At 37.4% G+C, this 21,894-nt stretch overlaps 1 protein-coding gene across 3 annotated transcripts in view; it reads left to right on the forward strand.

The window, feature by feature from the left end:
• MBOAT2 (membrane bound O-acyltransferase domain containing 2) overlaps nucleotides 1-21,894 on the forward strand; it is a 172,031-nt gene that overhangs the window by 138,603 nt on the left and 11,534 nt on the right. For all 3 annotated transcript variants that reach the window (XM_062634545.1, XM_062634544.1, XM_062634546.1), the window contains 5 exons: nucleotides 2,026-2,121; nucleotides 5,790-5,845; nucleotides 14,611-14,665; nucleotides 15,480-15,663; nucleotides 21,607-21,799. In XM_062634545.1, coding sequence (XP_062490529.1) covers nucleotides 2,026-2,121; nucleotides 5,790-5,845; nucleotides 14,611-14,665; nucleotides 15,480-15,663; nucleotides 21,607-21,799 — 584 coding nt within the window. The remainder of the gene's footprint in view (nucleotides 1-2,025; nucleotides 2,122-5,789; nucleotides 5,846-14,610; nucleotides 14,666-15,479; nucleotides 15,664-21,606; nucleotides 21,800-21,894) is intronic.

Genomic DNA, 21,894 nt, shown 5'->3' on the forward strand with positions numbered 1-21,894 from the left:
AAAGTAGGTATTCCTGCTATGGATAGCACTTTATGAAAGCTGTATTTAGATTCTTTTGCAATTCTGTTTATTTTAGACTATTTTATATATATATGTAGTATATATATACTATATATGCCATTATAGATATAATATATATAAATATATATACTATTATATATAATATTTTATATAATATACTGTGAATAGACTACTGTTAATGAATACATGATCTTGTCAGTGGGGGTAAAATGAGATGCTCTTCAAGAGAACTACAGTGTGTTTTTTTTCTTGGCTGCTTATATGGTATCTGTGGCTGAGCATGTAGTTATCTGCACATAATGAGTTACTTTTAATCTGGGGTTGTTGAGCATGTAAATCAAGAGGTTGGTAAAGCTGAAAATCATACTGAATTTTTAGTGAATGGAAGAACTGGGACTGATTGCAGTGTGGGCAAATAGAACCCACATACTCCTCATCTGTGTGAAACCTGGGTTTTGTTTGTTGGGATTTGGGGGGTGGTGGGGTGGGAAGGTTTTCTTAAAATATCTGAGAAAAATTTTAATTCCCAAAATTTGAGAGTTCTACGTTGTACCGCGTTCCTGATACCTGCAGTCCTCTATGTACCCATTTCATTGTGTTAAATTATTTCTCTTGCTGAAATAATTTAATATATAAGCCAATTATTTTGTAATTTTGTTGGATTCTGATTATACTTTCGTACCAATTAGCCATCCAATATAATACTGTTTCTGGATTATTAATATTTATGAAAACAGAAAAGAATCTGTTGCTAAAACAGGCACCCTAAACATGTTTGATTTGTTTTATTTTGGGGCTTTTTTCCCAAAAAAAGAATGTGTGGTTTAATGAAGCTACTGATATATAAGGTAATCTGTAATTTGGAGGTTGGGTGTTTTAACATGTGACATGATTTATATTTAGCACAACTCCTAATTAAAGGTTAAACTGCAAGTGTTCTGTACAGCAACTTTCAGATTAAAGAGTAACTTCCAAGACTTAGAATTATTTACATTGAGACTTTTTTTGGCAAAAATACTTATTAGGAAAGGAAGGAAAAGCATGTTCCAAGGTCTTCCTGTAGTGTCCCTCACTGTTTCACACAAGTCCTAGTCATGATTTTCCATTTGGTGTATGAATTCTGAATGTCTAGTATGGTCTGCTGTAGGGGTTGCACATTAGTCTTGTGAACATGACACATGCGGTTGATTACATTACCATGAATGTTTCCCAAGTTATCTGGAAATCTTCAAGACTGCGAAGTTCATACATAAAGTCCTACGGGATTAGTTAAGTTGCTGCTGGCATTCTCCATTCTTTTTAACTGTGAAGAATGTCTGCCAGGTTTTGTGAGGTGTGCTGGCAAATCAGTTCTCACTAGTGTGCAGATGTACATGTTAAAAAGGCCGGGGAATCCCAACCCTGACCTGAAAAAATTACGTGTGAAATTAAATTTATAATACTTGTGTAAGGTGGTTCTTAATTTGCTGAGGATCAGCTTCCACAAGAGGCATGAAGGCATCCTCTTCCTTTTTCACTTGGATGTCTTTTAATAGTTGTACTTGAAAATTACCTTTTCCAGTTCCTTTGGAAAGAGCAGCAGTGGGATTTGTGATGCTGAATTTTGAATGTATAGAAATACATTTAATTGAAATTGTTTGATGTGTAATTTGCCACATTTTTATGCTCAGAGAAAAATTAACTTTGAACTAAAAAATCCCCAACTTTACAGATTAATTTTCTCTTTCTAGGACTCCCAGTTTTTACAGTGGTACTTGAAATTGTAAATACCCTGTTTTATTATGGAAGTAAATATTTTGGCTAATGACAATGGAATTTGTGAGTACTGTACACAGTATTATTCAAAATAAGTTGTTGTGCTTGCATAGAATAAATACTGCCAAAAAAGCCCAACCAGAATGAAGGTGTAATTACACACTCCAATGATGTAAACTGAAATGGTAGTTTGTTCAATGGCGAAATGTTAATGGTTTTTAACTGAAAAGCTTATTTTTCCATTTCCAGGTATTGCTTTGTTTTTGCTTTGGGATACCTCACTGTGTGCCAAATTACTAGAGTCTATATCTTTGATTACGGACAGTACTCCGCTGATTTTTCTGGGTAAGGACAAAAATAATCTTTCCACCTTGTCCTCCTGATTGCTGCTGTACCTGGTTTTTTTCCAAGTTAAGTGTGTCAACCTTTTAACCGTTGTGAGAAAGCTGGGTGTGTGCTTATGTCTTTGTACACATAAAAATATATAAGTAGCTATGCTTTAATCATGCAAATTGAGACTTTGGGGAGCAGTTGTGTCTTGTCAGAACCAGTGGTGCCTTGTCTGTTGCCTCCTGTTCCTGTCTGAAGGCCGTAAAGGATTTGGTGCATGATTTTTTTGCTTTTACTTTTTTCTCCTAAAACTCTGTTACCACCTGTGACAACATGATGAATCTTGAATTGTATCTGATGTACTCGTGTGCCTGGCACAGTCTGATACCACTTTGTGAGGAAAATTGGAATGTTTTATTGAATTTAGCTGTTTAGCTTCTTTCTTTTTTGGTTTTGTTACATGTTCCAGAAGGGGAAAGCTAAGGAAAGAGGCACCTGTGTGGTGGAACAGTCACACAGCCCTTGGAAACAGAAAGCTTTGTCGATATGTGCTCTGATTTTATATCATGAGCTTAAACCTGTATTTGACTTGAGCAGTAATTAGGAGGAAAACAGAATTAAGTAGGGAAAGTAAAACAACACAACTAGTGATTCTTTCTTACTTCAGTCACAAGGAACCGAAGCACAACATTTCCTATAAATGTTTGCCACTGTGATTGTGCTTTTGGTGATTTAAAGGAGAGAATGGATTTTTGGGGGAGAGTGTTTGGTAGTCTGCTTAAAACAGTGCAGTAAATACTGTCAGGAATACTGTGAATGTCAGTGGTCTTTGTAGTTTAGTATTACCTGTATTGTGTAGTGGAGCTGTGCTTGGTAGCCTTGGTAGCCTTGTTGCTTTTCAGCCTTCATTGATAACAAGTATGTAGTCCAGAAACTTAATTTGTAGGCTGAATCCAAAAGCTTTATGGTTAAGTTTGTCTTTTCTGTCATGTTTAGCTGGACCCTTCCTTCTGAAACATCTTTCTATGTTTACTCCTACATCCAAGTGTCTACCTTCAAGCCACATATCCAAGTTCCAGTTGTAGTCACTGGACATCTGACTGATGTAGACAGTAGAGCCTGAAGGGCATTTCAGCTGCCCTACCACTAAGTTCAACCTTAGTGTGAACTGGCTCACTTGCCAAATGCCTCTGACTATTGCTACATCTCCACTGTCTATAATGAGAGTTTGCAGCATGGACATATGCATAAAAGCACTTTAAAGTTAGGTTCACTGATTAGGGTTATATTAAACCTTCACCATTACAAATGAAACTGTAAGCCAAATGCTGCCCCTTCCAGTTCACTATAGGGCCAAAATGTGTAACCTTGGCAGTGATCAAAGCTCTGAGCTGACTCCAGAAACAGTATAATTGCACTTGTTTGTTGCTGCTCCCAAAACTATCAGTAGAGCTTGAGCACATCATTGCTCAAATGTGACTCTTGGTTTGGTGTTGGCTCAGATTTCTACTAGGTCTGAACACATTCAAAGATTTAAGAGATCTGTGCTCTGGATAGAACTGTTCTGAAGCCTAGATCCATCTCTCTGTATGTTTGAGCTGCCTAATTTAAACCATCTTTTCATGCACTAGTTTGGGACCTTGATGTATGCATCTGTCATATACTGAACTGCTCCCTTGAGGCCTGAGACAGAGATTACTTCCAAAACAGGGGGAGAGAGAAGATGAACTGAAAGGGCTATTTTCTGCCAGTTTTCTCTAGTTCTAGGGGAAGAGAAATTAGCTCAAGTAAATTATAAAAGTTGCCTAACCAGTGGCTGAACCCCAGCACCAGCAAGTTCTTACAAAGATGTTGGCATGGATTTGTCTAGTAGTTGGTCCCAGAAGAGCTTTGAATGTCTGTTTATGTAGATATTTCTCCTAGCATGCCATACCCACCTGAGGTGTCCCAGAGAATCTGCAAAATGTTTAAAGGAAGGTATCAGTGCACTGACAGTGAAAACAGTGGAGAAGACCTCGCGCTGGAGGTGCAATTGCTTGTGCAGGGTTGAGTGGTCCTGGCTGCAGTACTAACAGATCCCAGCTGCCAGTGAGCCTTCCACTGCCTTCTTGCCTTTCTGCCAGCACCTAAAATGGATCATTAAAATTCTGGTTCCCAGCCTTCCTGTTCCCAGAAGGACTCTTCCTCTTTTAGTGTCTAGATTGTTGCTCCTCGGCCAAATCCTTGATGATACTGGAATAGCCACTTGAGAAGCGAAAGAACACTGGGGTCTGCTATGATAACAATGACAGATGCATCAGTGCAGCTAGAATTAATACGAGGTCTGACAGAACTCCTCCTGGGCTCCATCCTTCCACCAGGCAGGATCCATGCTGTCACATGTCCACTTACAGAAGGACCACCCATTATGTTCAGAATCAGTTGATGATTTCTGCCAGCACCAGGCAAGTCTGCAGCTTAAATGGTAGAAAGAGATATGAGGGATTTCCTGACTGTCTGGTTTTGTTTAGTGTTTCTTTCGTTGCTGACCCTTGCCTGTCATTGTAGTCTTAGTGTCAGGATTTTGGGGCACTGATAATACAGTAGGGAAAACCCTTTTTCCTTGGTTGCATTTGGAGGACTGAAAGTATTGTGTGTTTTGAAATAGCCATAACATTAAAAAAACTGAATTTGTCAGACTGAGCCATCTGGCAAAACACTGGCATTTCCCTGTCAGTGAAGGAGAACTTGATGGCTGTTGGATTTGTTTTTCTGTGCCAACTTTAATATGTTCTAAAAAAGGCCAGCTGCAGTCAAAAGACTTGAACAAAACTATATGCCTATCCTACAGTATCATTGTTTTGTTTGGTCTCCAGTTCAGAAGCTATGAGGTAAATACAGAGTCCCTGATGCATTTTTGAGATCTGATTCCAAAGTTAAATTTTTAAATTCTAATAATTTACTTCATGCTCTCCCCCATCCTCTCCTTGCCCCCAGTTAAGGGGTTCTCAGTGCTGGGATTTGCATCAGTCAAGAGCTCTTAAGTACTGTGAAGATTGTATAATTTCTCAATATAAAGCTGACTTGTTTAGGTAGAGAAGAATGTATCTTGGACAGTTTAAGATCTGCTCAAGTGTACCAAACTCAGAACAAACTGAACTCTTTTATGTGGGCTCCAACATAAATTGTACTGGGGTTTTGTTTTGCCAGATGTGTTTACTTGAAGCAAATAATAATTCTAGATGGGAAAATTAAGCATAGGACTGAGTGTTAGTAGAAACAGTGGAAGTGGTCTGAATATCTAAATAATGTATAATATTTTTCAACATTGGTATATTTTTATTGTCCTTTCCTTAGTGCTGCAGTAATTTACAATGTACTTAATTGCTCTGATTGCCCTTTTTTCTTTACTCTTCCCACTGTAAAAAAAATAAACTGTTAGTGGAAAATAGATCTGAAACACTGACTATGTTTGTGGAACCTAACACTGCGATAAAAGGCAGAGGTTATCAAATACTGCATCTAAGGATTAAATTATTTTCATTGCATTGAAAAATCAGAGACTAATCACTTTATCCTTGCGTTGAAAATCTTCCAGTTGAGAGTAACTAACCTGGACTATTAACATACGCTTTCCCTGATGTTTGCCTGTGAAAGAAAAGCTGAACTTTTTTTCTAATTTATTCTTTCTTTTCTTAAAACAGTCCAATGATGATAATTACACAGAAGATCACTAGTTTGGCATTTGAGATTCATGATGGTAAGATTTCTTTGAACTGTGTTTAATTATCCATAGCAAATACATTTTAGGAAAGTTAGTCATGAGTCAGTGAGTTACTTTAGTCCAGTGTGTGTGTTAGGACAAAATATGTTTTTGTGTCTCAGTTGACTCTTTAGATGCTTGCTAATGAAGTGCCAGGAAATGTTGCACAGATGCTGCAAAAGCTCTGAAAATGCTTACATTGTGCAGAAGATACTATTTATCAGAAGACAAATGGCACTTCTGGGACCAGTGACGGAAGACCACTGACATTATTTTGGGCTGGCATATTGATCCTGAGAATCGGCTGAATAAATTTGGAGATCGTTGTTGCTGACAGGTTGCTAGGAAAAGTACGTGTCACTTCAGTCATTGAGCACCTCTTAGAAGTCTAATATGTGCCATGTATGCTGATTTTCATCATGTGCTTCATTTTGTTTATTATCATAATTACACTTGCTACTAACTTGTCAGTGTGAACAGGGAGATTATCTAACTATGTTTCTGTCTTTTCTCCCTTTGGATTTATACATCAGATAAGTGGGCTCTAGTTATGTCAAAAATGAATCCTACTGTGGGTTTTCCTGGGTAGGGTATCTAATTGTTTAGTTACCTTTAAATTCAAAGGGGTAATTTTCATTTTAATGTTTGATAATACCATCTAATAAATCTTGCTAATTAGCTTGAATCACTTGGAGCTCCAGCTGCTGGTTGAAGATTTGGGAGTGTAGCCCCAGCCACCTGGATCAAGCCACCTGTTCTTCTGAAATGTCTTTAGTAACATTATGTGTGGAGTTTAATATGTTTTTGTCTCGTATACATCCTAGCTTTAGTGCTGTTGGTGTTCCATTTTGTTTCCATTCTTGTCAACACTGTCTAGAGAAGCCTGTAGGAAACAGCACAGATGAATATGAAAAGTGGGGAAAACTACTTGTGAGAATTCTTGTAGGAATCAAAATAAATAATGCTGGTTGATGTTTAATATCTAGTTGATGTTTAACTTCCAGAGAAAATTATTCAGAAGTATTTGTCTTGCAAACTATAATCAAATAGACTACAGAGTACACAAGCTAGATGGAACAGCTTATTATGAGGAAGTAATAATTCTAGTATCAAAGATAAATGCTTTCTCTTAGTATTATTTTGCTTGGGGAAAGAGCTGTTCTCAGTTTGCTGACATCATACACAGATAGTGGAGTTGTGGTATGGGAAAAGCATGTGAGTGTTCCTGGTAATCATGAAACAAATTTTTCATTTAATTAGGTATATTCTTAACTTCCTACACAAACCAGTCTATTTTTTTGTTCCCTACTTATATTAACTCAGACAATTTCTGTTTTCCTCATAAGCCCAATTTACTTTCTGTCTAAAGTTCTTGTAGATGTAATTGAATTCTGAGCATAAACCTTGGAATTCTGTTCCTTGCTGACCTCGTATCAGATATCCTTTTGAGTCTTTGTCAGCCCGTGGGGTGTAGCTGATACTGTATTGGAAAACTGGTCTCTGGTTGCAGTTGTCCTTGAGTTGGATGATGGCCATTGCTGGGAGCACAGTGTGAACGTGACTTTCAAAAGTTGATGTGACCAATGTGAATTCAGGAGCAACTCCTGGTTTGGTGTCAGGAGATGCAAAGAAAAGATGTAAAGGGGAAATGGAGATTATACTGAAGCAATGATTTTTAACCATAGACAACTTAAAAGGGGTCCATCATGAGAAATCATTGAAAACAAGCCTGCTGTCAGTGGGGTTTTGTTCACTGTATGAAGGTCCATGCTTGCCCTGGAAAATACTTTGACATATACTGATGGGCGAGGAGAAAATGTTGAATATCAGTAAAAGTGATTAATGGTACTCTGAGCCTGTAGTCATATAAACTTGGCTATATTAATTACAAATTACTTTATTTTCTGCTCGCCTTGTTTTTTATGCATGTCCAAGGAGAGGTAATGAAAGTAAAGAGCTGAAAGGAAGGTGTTTGTGATCTTGGAAGATCTTGGTAGGCTTCAAAACTCTGGTTGTAGTTAGGTTGGCTTTGTGGTAAAGAGACATCTGAACTCGATCTTTTCCTAGCAGCCTGTTTGTTGTGTTCAGCTGGTTTTAGTGTTAGATTTGAAAGTCCTGAAGAGAACTGGATGTAATGATGAAGACTGCTCACTCATGCTGCATAGTAAAGAGTCTGTCTAGCTAATTCCAAGTTGAACACCAGTATGGAATCCCATAAATAAATAACAACTATCGCTATAACTGTTACATCCCTGTGCACTTAGTGTAGGCAGGGGAGTTTAAGCAGGAAAATTCTATGCAAGTTGCATAGATCATTTTAAGCTTGCTGTGTAATGCTGACTTCAGAAGGTTGCATGGATCACAGGTTTACATGAGTAAGTTTGGAGTACGTCTTTGGTGTACTCTGACATTTGGGACTGAAGCCCTTGATCATTCTTGCCTTCTTAGAGTTTCTTGTTACTTTAATGAATGCTGCCAAAAATGAGCAGTCGATATATTAAAATTTGCCTTGTATTTCTTGTTGGTTATCTTCAGCATTACACGTGTATATATTCAAAAGGCAGAAAGGTTTTTGCATTATTTGGAGACTGCTTGTGGCAGTACTCATACTTTATGTCAATACATAGATTTATTTATGCAACACTTTCGGCTAATGGCAGAATTAAGGGAGAAGAACTTTTTTTTGCTTCAGATCCTATATTCTGAATTGCCATAAAATTTAAGACTAGCATATTTTGGAAAAACAAAGTTGTGTTGCAGTTACTCTAGAAGTAAGGGCCTTGTCTACAGGTGCAGGTTAGAAGGGCTATAAATTGGAGGGTTATACTTGCACAAGAAATTTCTAGCTAGGAGGTGGTGGCAAGTAGAGAAGCTTTTGCTGTTTTAACGTACTAGCAGTTAAGCAGGGGAGAAGAGAGATACTGCCACTCTGCATCTTGCAATGAGTTCATATAGCATTTTCTCTTTTTGCTTACAACCTACTCATCCTCACAGAGCCTCACTCATTTTACTGCAATTCTGCACGAGATGATGGATCTTTACAGGAAAAGGCCCATATCCAAATCTAACCTCACCAATCTCTATGCGCTTTGGCAGCTTGTTTTTAATTCTAGTACTTAATGAATCTTAAAGAGTCTCTTCAGATGTTTATATTCATAACCCATTGAAGTTCTGAAGTTTGCAATGTATTTATTTTTGAATCTCCAAGCAATTCAGCCCGCATGACTAGGGAATGTTGGACTTGATATTTGATATTTAAAAGGGAGAAAAATCTTCTCACAGCTTTCTCCAAACTTTTTCTTATTTATTTAATTAAACTCAATAATACATAAAACTTTGAAGGCAAGTTCAGTACTGCTCTACAAAACATGAAATTTAATTATTCAAAAGCTTTTTTTCATTGCATTTTTCCATAAACATGTGTGGCTAGATACAGGTAAGAAACCAGGACGATAACACCCTTCTGTTCTGTCAGCTGCTTCTTCGTTCCCAGGGGCTGCTCATATGCTTTCCAACCGCAAAAAGAAATAAACTCTTTGTTCCTGTGTCTCCTTCTCCCCTCCCCTGCGCCCCGGCGTTTCAGCTCTGTAGTTGCTAATTTTTAAAATGTGTTTTTCCTGGAGTACTGCTTGCTGTTTTTTTTCCCTCCTAATTATTATTTCCTCCTATGTATCTGGTGCTCTCCATTTTTATAAGCATCAGAATAGATACTGATTTAGTAAGGCACTGCATTTACTGTGAGAACTGAAAGGAGAGAAAGTACAGGGAATATGCAACTCAAATGACTTTTTTTACCTCTGCAGTTTAGTTTGAATGATAATTGGTGAAATGTGGTTAAAGGCAAGTCTTTCACCAGTATTTTAGGTCTCATTTACTTTGTTCCAACATCAAGCTATTAGGCCAATGTCTGGATTATTTTATGCTGGTTTTCCTCATATTGCTATTCTACTATTACAAAGCTGTAAGATTTCCAAATAGGCTATTAGGGCCTATTTCTCCCTGCAAAATAATGAAAGCATAGCCTCTGTCTAGTATGGCCCCTGAAAGGAGAGAGATTTGAATGGACAGATAAAATAAATGGAAAATGGGAAGGAGAAGAGGAAAAAGAAAGAAAGGTGATGTTAGAAGAACTCATGTGCAAGCACTGTATTAGTTGGGATGCTACACCATGCACCTGGGAGGTTTTTCAGATCTTTTTTATTATTATGTAAATTAGAAAACAAATTTCTTGCTGGTTTGTGGCTAATGAGCAGTCCCAACCAATGTGCAGTACCTGCTATAACATTAATGGTAGTTTTATTGTTAGCTGTTCCTGAGCAATGTAATAGTGTCGGAAGTACTGAAGAATGTTTCTTGATTGAGTTGATATAAGTGTTTCTCCTTTATTTTCAGTTAACTCAATTATTTCATTTTTATCAGAGGCAAATAGTTCCCTTATTCAGCAGAAAGACACTGCATCGCTCTAAAGGCTTTGCAGACAACTTTAGTATTGGTCTGCTCTGGCTCAAAGGCTGGAAATGTGGATGTACTGAAGCACTGATCAGCTTATGTATTTTGGTACATGAGATGTGATATTCCAAATTTATTTTAAATAAATACCTACGAAACCAAAACGGGATTACCAGGCTGAATTGCTGACTGTCACAACATGAGCCTGGGGTAAAAAGGAACATACCGTGTTTTGGTCAGCTTCTGTGATTAAGTGGGGATTCTTTGTTGTAGTGAGAGATGGTCAGTTAAGAATATTGTTATCTTTATGGAAATGTCTCATAAACTGTTAATGCACTTTTCTGATTTTGAATAGGGTTTATTATCATTGTTATTATTATTATATCTTTTAAAAAGTGTATTTGGGAAGGTATGAGCAAGAGAAAAACTGAACAACTCTTGAGACAGAGGTGGGCAATTATGTATGTAGGACTAGATACTCGTATGGATTTTTCATAGGTGGCCATGACCCATCTCCACTTTATAAATGCTGGTATTATAACAAGAAAGTTGCAGCTGTTTAACCAAGAATGTTTTTCTCTAATTTGTCTGTTAATTACGTCAGTGAAACTGCCATGATGTGTGGATCTGTATTTTTGGGAACTTGATTTCTTCTTATGTCTGGGAGTGCCTTCTAATGCTCTCTCCACTTGTCTCTTGATCTATTTTCTTTTTCTTAGGTGCTCCCTCTTGTGTTAGCGACAGCATTGTCATTCTTGTTTCAGTATCTGTTACCAAATAACTTTGATTGCAGTGCCATGTACATTAGTGTTTTAGAGAATTGTATTGTATTTCTCCCCTCCGAGCTCTTCAAGTGTTGTTCTGGACCGGTGTTTGCTTGCATGGCTCTCTGGATATCAAGACTTCTTATTTTTCATGCTTTTTGTAGTTGCTTTGCATTTTTACTCAACTGGCATCTTTATCTGTTTGCTTCTATTCCTGCTGATGTACTAGTAACAGTTAAAACTATTATTGTCTGCCTGTCTTCAGGTCTTAAACTATTTAATAATGGCATGCATTTGTGCTCAGCTGGTGATCCATTTCACAACCTCAAAATTGACTGCAATTACAAAAGAGCCTCTGATATGATCTCCATGTTTAAGATTATCATTGTAATGCAGGCTTATACCTAAACAATATTAATAACTGATTAGCCAGGTTGCATGCAAATACAAAGGTGGATATATTCAAGCAGATTTACAGCAAAGCTGGAGTGGTGCTATAATGCGATTGTAAACGTTGTATTATTGTAGTGAGAGCATGATAGTAGTCATAATATGCCTTAATAAAGTCTGCAAGGCAGGATATTGGTGTGTACCTTTGGGATACGATCTCTTGAGGAGGAATGAAATGATGCAACTTCTTCATGATCTAGACAGCTGGGGATAAATTTTGCTACCAATGATTTACAAAGTTCTTTTACCAAAGAAAGAGCATAGGAGTATCTCCTACTTTAAAGATGAGAAAACTGAGTTATGGTTCCTGAGTGACCAAATGACTTCACCTCTCTAACAGATGTTCGATAAAAGCCATTTTCTGTAATCCCCACTGTGAGCTGGTAGCAACTAAAAGCTGCAGTTATTGTAGTAGTCCTGTTTTAGGACAGGAGAAAACCATTGTCATAATCCCCAGAGAAAGGTTACAAAACTTCATGAGTTCCCTAGCAGTGGTGTACTGTTAAAGTGGGTTTTTTTCATCTCCAGTGTGAAGTAGGTAAGGAAGAGCTATGAGTAATGAGGCCTCTGTCCCCATGGGCAGATACACTGCCTGGGAAATATTGAATGGATATATATTAATTCATCTCTCATTAGATAAGCGTCTGTGTAGGAGCACCTTTTCCATATGTATTTCCTATGTGTTAAAAAATCTTAACAGTAGCTTCCTGAAAGCTTTTGAGGGTATGACAGAGGCAGAGATCAATCGTTTCCTTGTGCTTGCATGCTGCGCAGAGGTGATAAATGGGCCTTCAAGCCGCTGAGAAGACATTTAAATGAAGGAAGCCTGCAACAAACTAATTCAGGGAGTCACTGAAGTGACCTCAAAGAAATTGCTGGCTGGAGGGAGATCTTAGTGAGATAGCGAAATGAAAAATTCATGGAGGCTTACTTGTTTGTGGTATGTTTGAGACAATAATTGTATTGCTCACCAGGTTATTTAGGCCTTAGTGACTTATTACATATGTATATAACTGGAACCCAGTTCAAATATGCCACTTCTTTCTTCCTCACCTCTCTTTTATTTGTCTAATTACCTTTATACAGTGGTTAGTCTGGCTTTGTGCAAGTTCACTTGAGCACACTTAGTGACTGCATCCACTTTCTGACTAAAGGGTGTGAATACTCATGTGGAGTATAACCGTGAAAGATGCTCCTGCTCGGGTCAGTTTACATTGTGTATGCTGTGAGACTGGAGGCTGAGTACAGGCTACTTCCCTAGAGGAGTCATGTCATGTGATCTGCATTAATCTATAGGAGGTTTTGTGTCTTTTTGTCAAAGATTTGCTGCTGAGAACTGTAATCTTACAGCCTTGAAGGTGAAAGGGCCTTTCAGAATGCTCCTATAAGGAGATGATGTGAAATGTAATGATGAGGAAGAGAAGCTGCCTGCATGAAGTTTGCGGTGATGCTTTGCCCTTTAATTTCTTGCCTTGAATGCAGGTGAATAGGGGTCACTTTGCACTCTGAAGGATCAGGACTGAGGAAGGTATTTTTCCAGGTCATATTACAGGAGAGGAGATGGCAAGTTGCTAACCTGTCCATATTCTCAGCTACTTTTAAGATTAGAAGTGCAGTTTTAAAGCTGTAAGTGTGTATAAGTCACTGTTCATGGAGTCATATGAAGACAACAGTGTTATCTTTTTTTAGTTAACAAGTATTTCCATGAGTCATAGAAATAAATGAGATTTGGCTTCCCCTCTACCCCCCCCCCCCCGTCTGTTTTTATCTTAAGCTTGACTGATTTTGATACCTAAAAAATAATTAAAAAAAATAATTAACTCCAGTTAATATTCTCCTAATGTCCTAAAATTGTCCTTTTCTCTCAAATATAAGGGTTCCCCTCTGGATTTACTCGCATCAAGGGGTGGGGCTGAAGGCAAGTTTTCTGTGACTAGAGAAGGATCTTCTGTCAAATCACCTATTTTCATAAAACACATTGAGATTTTGTATCTGTATTACCTCTGCTCTTTCATCAAACTTGGTTAGAAATTGTTTGTTGAGTTTAGGCAGTGCTAGGGAGGAAGATAATTCACATGGGATTCCATAACTTTCCTTTGGGAAAACTGTGCTCATAAAAATAAATTTCTTATTGCTTGTGATGGCAAAGGAAACTTGCAAATGTGAATGGCAGGGAATGGACGTGTGTGCTCATGTCTGAACCAGTGGAGGGGCTGCAGAAGGAGCTGAAGCAGTCAGTCATTTTGGCAAGCAGTGCTGGCAGCATAAACCAGGACTTGTTTGAAGGCAAGAGATCTGCTTCGTCTCTCCCCCTGAGTTAGTGGTTAATACTAATTTTAAGTGCTGAAGGTCATATTTTTTCACTTTTTTTATGGGAGTGCAGATTTTGAAGCCCATCTTTCAGGGGTAACCACCAGCATTTCAGAAAGTGGTCCCTATGGCAAGAAGGTAAATTCAGTCTTGCTGCTGAATTTAGACTTGGCCTGCCTGTTTCTGCTAGCAGGGGTGAGGGCTTCTCCTTGATGCTGGTGAAAGACTTGAGAATGTTTTAATGTTCTCACTGGTCCTTCTTTGCAATCTTTAGCTGCAGCATGAAGGTGCTCTTGAGGTCTGCCTTAACTTTTGAATTGTTTAAATCTATCTTGGACTGTGTTCATACTGTGCATCGAGTCAGTCATCAGTGAGATGTCCCTGGATTACTGCAGTGTTGAAAGAGGCTTGGGGCTTGTCAAGTTTCCATGACTGGGAATGAGGGGGGTTAAAATTTGCAGGCTTTGAAATCTTAACCAATGTAGAGGAATTATTTGTCAGCACCTACTACAAGCCATCTTAATGCTTTCCTGAAATCCATGTGATTTCCGGTGTAGGTGCTGTTGGGTATAACTGAGGATACGAGAGTTTATAATTTTGTTAACAGTAAGAATTGTTTGCTCCAATTCCAGCAAAAAATTTTACATGATGTAGTACCACTGAAATTGCTTGAGGACTTAAGAAATTACATTGCGGCATGCGGCTTGCTCTAGTGAGTAAAGAAACTGTTAATTCATGTGTGGGGTTTAGCTTTTCTTTATTTTTCCTTTTCCCTGTCCTTTTCCCTAGGAATGTTTCGAAAAAATGAAGATTTGACTCCATCTCAGAGGTGCTTGGCTGTAAGGTAGGCTTTCAGGCATCTCTGTGATTCTAGTTTTGGGGTGGAAAGAAGCTGGTGTTTTGTGTGCTGCCTTAATGCTCTGTGGAATTGCTAGTTTACATTCAAGATAGAGAGTTTACCCATGTAAAATGGATCCATGCTTTTTACGTTTGTAGCTTAATTCATACATCTATTCTGGAAAATATCGCTAGAAGTTTTTATTCTTAGTAAAGAAAAACATACTAAGTTCTATGCAGTATATGCAAGTTAATGCCGTATCAGGCAGGAGAGTAGTTAACATTCAGTACACATTTAAAGTAGTTGGTGAAGGAACATGCTTGTTTAATTCTGGTATTTAGTATTTAACTTACATTTTCCCCTTTCTTTATTCAGGAGACTTGAGAGTAGCATATTGTCCTGGGCAAAACAGGCTTGACTTGAGGCATTTTCCTTAATTGAAATTATTGCCAGTTAACGCAAACCTTTGTTTACCAATTCAGTTACTGAAGGGAAAACAAGGAAGCCTAGAGTTGAACAAACACGCAGGGAAACACCCTTCCTACTCCTTCCCCAGGCTCAGCTTCAGACATCTCTGCTGTGTGAGGAGAGTCACCAGCGTTCAGGAGATCTATCTGAAAATGCTCAGTACAGTTTGGAAAGAAATAGTATGTGTAGAATGTTTTAAGCTGTGATTACCAGAGACACACAAACTGCTTTTCTACATGTGGGTTTTACTGCAGTCAGAGTAAGCAATAACATGGAGTATGACTTTTCCTGCTGTGGAAATTCTGTAGAACTACACATTCCATCTCACGAGTTGCTTGTCTTTGAATTACAGACGCATGCCAAGTCTACTGGAGTATTTAAGTTACAACTGTAATTTCATGGGTATCCTGGCAGGCCCGTTATGCTCTTACAAAGACTATATTACTTTCATTGAAGGCAGATCATACCAACTGCAACAGTCTGAAGCAAATGGGAAGGAAGATACCAAATATGAACAAACGGATCCTTCCCCAAATGTAAGATGTATGACTCTTGCAGTGCTGATGCTTACGTAATCATTGCATGGGAAGCTTGGTTTGCATTGTTTGTTTACAGGCATAACTTCTGAGCTGTATCTGGAGTTCATTTATCAACAGTATAGCTCCCTGCTCATAAATACTTACTCTTTTCTAAGGCAGGTTTTCTCCATGGTTTCCAGTCTGGATCTTGTGGATGAAAGCAGATTAAACTGAAGCTTCCTAACAAGCTTATATGGTAAAAAGCTGTCTTTAAATTAAAACAGTTCATGCATGTTTCTTCCAAAGCATATACTGTCCGTAACAACAGTACAGACAGTACCGTTACAGTCCTGGTAAGGATGAAATGCACATTTTGTCATTTGAAAGCTGAGCCTTAAAAGTTCCAGTAAATTTCCATGAGCATTCATAAATTCTTTTTAATATCTTCTTGCAGCAAATAGAAAACACTCTATGTAACAAAGTGAAAAACAGTCATAGAAGAGTTTCATTTTTCTTGCTTTCATTTATGTAGAGAGAAGTGTTAAAGATGGATTTTGATCTGAAGGTGTAGTGAAAGATGGAATATCCAGAACACTGTGGCTAGTAATCCGTACATGTCTTTTTTCTCTTTGTTCTGTTGTTGGAAAAGAGGCCAAATACATACAAAAGTCCAGTTGATCATACCTTACAGGAGAGGTTGTATGGCCTTATTACCTCTTAAATTTTAGGGTACCAAATACTACCTTTTCATTCTTTTCCTGTTCTCTTAAATAGGAGTATATCAGACTTTTAAATTTGTGTCTGCCTAAGATAATCATTACCTCACTTAAAAAGCAGAATTATCATGGAAATCTTCAGATAGATGAATGGCTTTCATTATTCCAGCACCAGTTTCCTGCTCTCTGCTTAACTTACGGATGACCAACTAGCATTCTGACCATCTAGAGGTTACCATCCTCACAGCTGGACTAACACTGAGCGCCTTCCAATCAATTGTGTCATCTGCTTTGAATGTAGATGAGGACTCTTTGCACATTCCATTCTCACTGTCTTTTGTAGTTGTAGTAACTTGGACCAAATGGATCTAAACTGGTGGCTAGAGGATGATAACCCTTTAAACTGCTCCATATGGTGACAGAGCACCTAAACTCATAGAAATGCTGTGGAGCAAGTAGGTGGGAAGCGCAAAAGACACAGGAGAATACCCTGTATAAGTTGGCACCTCATAGTCTACAGTCTGCCTTGACGTGTTGTCTTGGCAAAGTTGCAGACACATCTTTTTGTTTTTAACCATTGCTTGGCTCAGTTGAGGCATCACGTCTTATGTACATAAAATGCTGTTTCTGCAGAAAAATATGTAGCACAATTACTGCAAATAAATGGAACTAATTTGGCAGTATCAGTACTTCTGGACATGCATCTACTGGTTGCCTGATAGGACAACTTAGCTTTTTACCACATGATCTTGCTAGTAGTCTGAACAAAGTCAATAGAAGTTAATGTAAACCTATGATGGATTCCTCTTTCAGGTAAGTGGTTTTCCTTAAAATAAATTGCCCTTGAGATGCTTGAAACTTTTTGCAATTTATGCTGCATTAGCTTTGACGTAAAGAGAAGCCGTCTGTGCTGTTATTTCATCTCCCCACTGGTGTTAGAGAAATCTGTCTGTGTTTTATAACACCAGTGAGTATTGTGTGCTTTTGGAGAAATATGGGTAATATTATTTTACTGCATTTGCTGCATCAATTAAAATATTAATTGTCTTGTTATAGAAGGATATTTAAATACCATTAACTTCATATTAATACTTTAAATTTGTTCCTTGATTCTCATGTTATTTTAAGAAGAATAAATTGTTAGGAACTCAAAAAAAAAAACAAAACAACCGGAATGTAATGGGGATCAGCAAATGTTAAAGTAGTAAATGGAAAAAAATTAGCCCTTCAGCTGACTTACAGTAAGTTTCATTTCTTGTTAAATACAATTACATAACCAAAGTAGTTCATGGCAGCCTCCTCCTCTATACTGTGTGTTGACTGCATGATGTTAACTTGGTTTAGTATTATTGCTGTGTTCATTGCATGTTAAATGAATCAAGTCAGCGTATTAAAACTTATTTCTCATATCCCTCCTATTGTGCCTTTTTGCAAGCTATCAATTGTTGGTGCTCAAAGTGGTGTCAACTCTCAGAAATTAATATCTGTCTTTGTAAGTTTCTTTTTATTATGGCTACCCTTAAAATACAAGATTCCTGTCAGCAGATATCTGCTTTCTTGCTTATTATGCAGGTTCTTCCTACAGGTTATAAAGCTCTTCCTTGGTTACCTATAATTTTTACCTGAGGTGCTAACCTCCCCAGAATAATATGCTTTAATATAGTTCAATATTATATTGAGCTCCTTATTGATTCTTTATCAATCAAGAACTAGTTCATTCAAATAAAATCTTTTAAGATCCTTTTCTACTTTTTTGTATAATTTAAATCAATTATAGATGTTTATACAGTAATATATTTACAAAATCCCTGAGCTCAATGACTCCCACATTTATTGCTTCAATTAGAAAGCTGTTCCTGAGCTCCTTTCTCTGACTAGATATCTAGCCTTCAACCTAATTATATTCCTGTCTAATTTGGTTTTGTCGTGGCACTGTCTTGTAGCTTAAGTACCAATTTTCTTTCCCAGCCTTGATCATAAGTTGGTATTTTTAATATAGATTATGCCCAGTTTTTGTTCATCAAAACCAAACAAGCCAGGCCTTTCTGCTTTTCTTGTTGTAAAATAAGGTGTATGTACTACTTCATTTGAGGTCAAAGTTATCCTACAGCTGATAGTCTTTTAATGCCTTAATGGAGCAGTTATTTTTATACTTGAAAATTTGAAAGAAATTTAAAGTTTAAACTCTTAAAGTAGTTATTTCATCCTTGTAAAAACTGACCAACCCTCTTGTGTGATCCGGTGATTACCCATTTACAGCAGAGGAGTTTAGATCACTTCCCTAGTTAATTAAGTGAATTAACATTTTACCTAATGCATTTATATTGGTGATTGAACTATAGATTATTTTGTCAGGTGGGAGCTTTTATTTGTATGTAAATGTGTTAAAAACTTGAGTGCTACAAACAAGCCTAAGGCTACAGTTTAATGAACTATTTAGGACAACCAAAGTGTAAACTCTTGCTGAATATGCTATGTCCTTGAAGTAGGGTCCATGCAAGGTAAGGACCTTTGCTTATCCTAGCAGTGCTAACATGCTTTGCACTGTGGTCTGATTCAGATAGTTTGATCCAGCCTTAAACAAAGTTGTCATTTAAAAAAAACAACAAAAGAAAACAAAAAGCAAAACCCCCACAACAACAAAACCAGACAGCAAAACACCTGCCACCAAAAAAACCCCAACAACCACGAAATGAAACAGAAACTAAAACCCAAGCTCAAACTCTGGTTTTCCACCTGACTTGTTTCTCTAATCTGACTCACTAGAAGGAAAAGGCAAAAAATCTTGTACTGAAGGTGAGAGACAGGGACTGCATCTCACAGTCTTTGTAGAGGCCGATCTCCATCACTGTTTACTAAGGACGCTGATATACCTGATACTGATCACTGTAAGTGGTATCAGCTTGACTGAGGGGCTGAAATTTATAATTATGATTAAAGTAGTGCTTGTCCCTGCACTGAAATGTTGGTGCTAAGTTGCAGAAATATAACATTTAAATACTAAACAAATGAAATAAAAAAAACTCGTTTCTCAGTATTTTTTCTTGTAAGTACAAACTAAAAACTGCTAAGATAATTTTGTTAAACGTACAGTTTATGGCAGAACCCTGCATCAGTTTATTTTTTATGAATATGAGTTTTGTTGGAACTGATGCTTCCCTGTAAAAGAAGGGCTTTCACCTCCACAGTTTTACTAAAAATCTTCTAACAGCTACTAAGCATATTTTGGGTTGAATATGCAGATCAGTGATTTCTGTTTACCAGCAGAAAAACTGATAAATAGTGGCAGTGGCAAAAGCAGGCCTTTAAACAGAGAAAACTTTACTTATAATTTGACAAAACTTATTCTGAGACTTTGTAGAGATCTTCAGATAGAAAACATCTATTTTCTATGGTTATGTTTTAAGTTATGTATTAATGTTAGCAGCCTATAAATACTGTTTCTCATGCTAAATTAAACATGACTTTTAATTATGGCTTAGACTTTGAAGTTAAATTCTTACAACTGTCTACATAGCTTTGGGGAGATGCCTTGCAGTATTTATAAATATCTAACTTTTGTATGTATCAGATACTGCATACCAAAGTTAAAGATTCACAGCAACTAAAACATCACTGTGTTATCGGCATTATTCTCAGACTAAATCCAAAACACAGGCCTGTACCAGCTACTAAGAAGAAAATTAACTCTATCCCAGCCAAAACCAGGGCAGAAAGTCAATGCCCTTAACTTTGAGGTCTTGTAACAGAGTAAAATAGTGAAATCAAGTTTATTAGAAAGCAAGTAGGAAAAAAATAATCAAACACCAGTTTTAGCTCTCAATAGGCACTTACCCCTTGAATTAACCAGCTGGTTTGTTTAATTAGCTGGGTTTTCTGATCCTCTCTGAAATACCATCTGAGAATGAGGCACGTGAGATCTATGCAATATCCACAGTTGCATCCCTCACTGTTTTACAGCTTTTCCAAGTCTGATTTTTTACCAGGTTGCATCACTGCTTACATCTCATGACTAGGTCTTGCAGAAACCTGTGTTTTCAGTTGGGCACTTAATGCTCCATTCTGTATCACGGAATCGTGAAATCACGTTATTGTGAAATTAAACATGTGAAGCTGAACTCTAATTGAAGCAGGATGTTACCTTTTAAAGTTTGGGCAAGTATACTGGAAGCAGGAGGGACAGAAAAAGGATTCTTATCTTTTTGTTCTGATGCTTCAAAGACAAATAGATTGTTTTCTTGACAAGTTCAGTGTGTGTAAAATTGAAATGTAAATGAAAACTGTAATGTTTAAATATTGATACCACTTACAGTCAAAACTTGAAAATGACATTTAAATGAACTAGCTCTCAAGCTGCTCTTTTCTAGCTGCTCGGTTAGTGTGCTACTTTAGGGGCTTGCACGGAACATGGTATCTGCCCTTGGGATGTTGATCAGACTAGTGATCAAAAGCAGTCAATGCTGTGCATTATTGCTCTCAGTGTTATTATAATAGAACCTTACAAATGTTTTCCTAAAGACTATATTCTTTAGTGTGGTGGTTATAGTAAAATGGTATTTTGAGAAAATCTGAGTCTGGGTCCTGCCTAAACAATGTATTTTTTACATGTCTGCAAGCATATTATTTGACTCCTTATAGCTTAAACACTCTAGTTGGGAAAACAGGTCTGTATAGAACTGAGGTGTTCTGGCTGAAAAGTCATAAACTCTTTCAGTGTTTTAGTTGGTTTAGAATTCATATATTATAATAATCTAATAGAGATGATTGATACATTGGGTTTGGCAGGAACTGAACACTGCATTATGCCAAAGACTACCAAAAATGAACTGAAGCTTTGCCATTGTTTTGGGAGTCTCTGCAATAATTGTACTCCTCTTGTCCTAGATTATATAGTTTGTGTTGTGATGTCTTAAAAACTTACTTGCTTTAGCAATTTGGCAATGAAAAAAAAAAACCAAAAACTGGAGTTGCAAAGAGTGTTCCTAGTATTGACAGGGTTTATAGAGGCTCACTGCAGTGAGGTTGGATTTGCTGTGTTGTTTACCAGAAGTAGCGCTCCTGACTCCAGATAACTACTCCTTGAGCCTCTATAAAATATTATCAACTTTTAAAGTTGGTAGTGTACATTGCTGAAAAACTAACATGTATATACATCTGTTTAGGGAAGGAGGATTATAATCTGCCTTTGTTTCCGAAAGATTAACAAAAAGGAAGCTTACAGACTCTCACATCTTAAACTTTTCAGATAGCTGTGGCACAGAAGCTCTTAATCTGTGGACTGTCCTTACTCTTCCACATGACAATTACAGAAACTTTGCCTGTGGAATACAACATTGATGACAACTTCAGAGCTACAGCTTCATGGCCTGTAAGGTTTTTCTACCTGTACGTGTCTCTTATGGCTGCCAGACCCAAGTATTATTTTGCATGGACTTTAGGTAAGTGTGTATATATTAAAAAAATAAAGCGTATGTATTGAGTTTCATTTGAGATGCTGCACACTAAGTGTGTATTAAAAAGTGACAGTGCCCTC

The sequence above is a fragment of the Pezoporus occidentalis genome, unplaced genomic scaffold, assembly GCF_034315485.1.
Source record: "Pezoporus occidentalis ecotype Australia unplaced genomic scaffold, CSIRO_AGI_Poc_V1 ctg43, whole genome shotgun sequence".
NCBI lineage: Eukaryota > Metazoa > Chordata > Aves > Psittaciformes > Psittacidae > Pezoporus > Pezoporus occidentalis.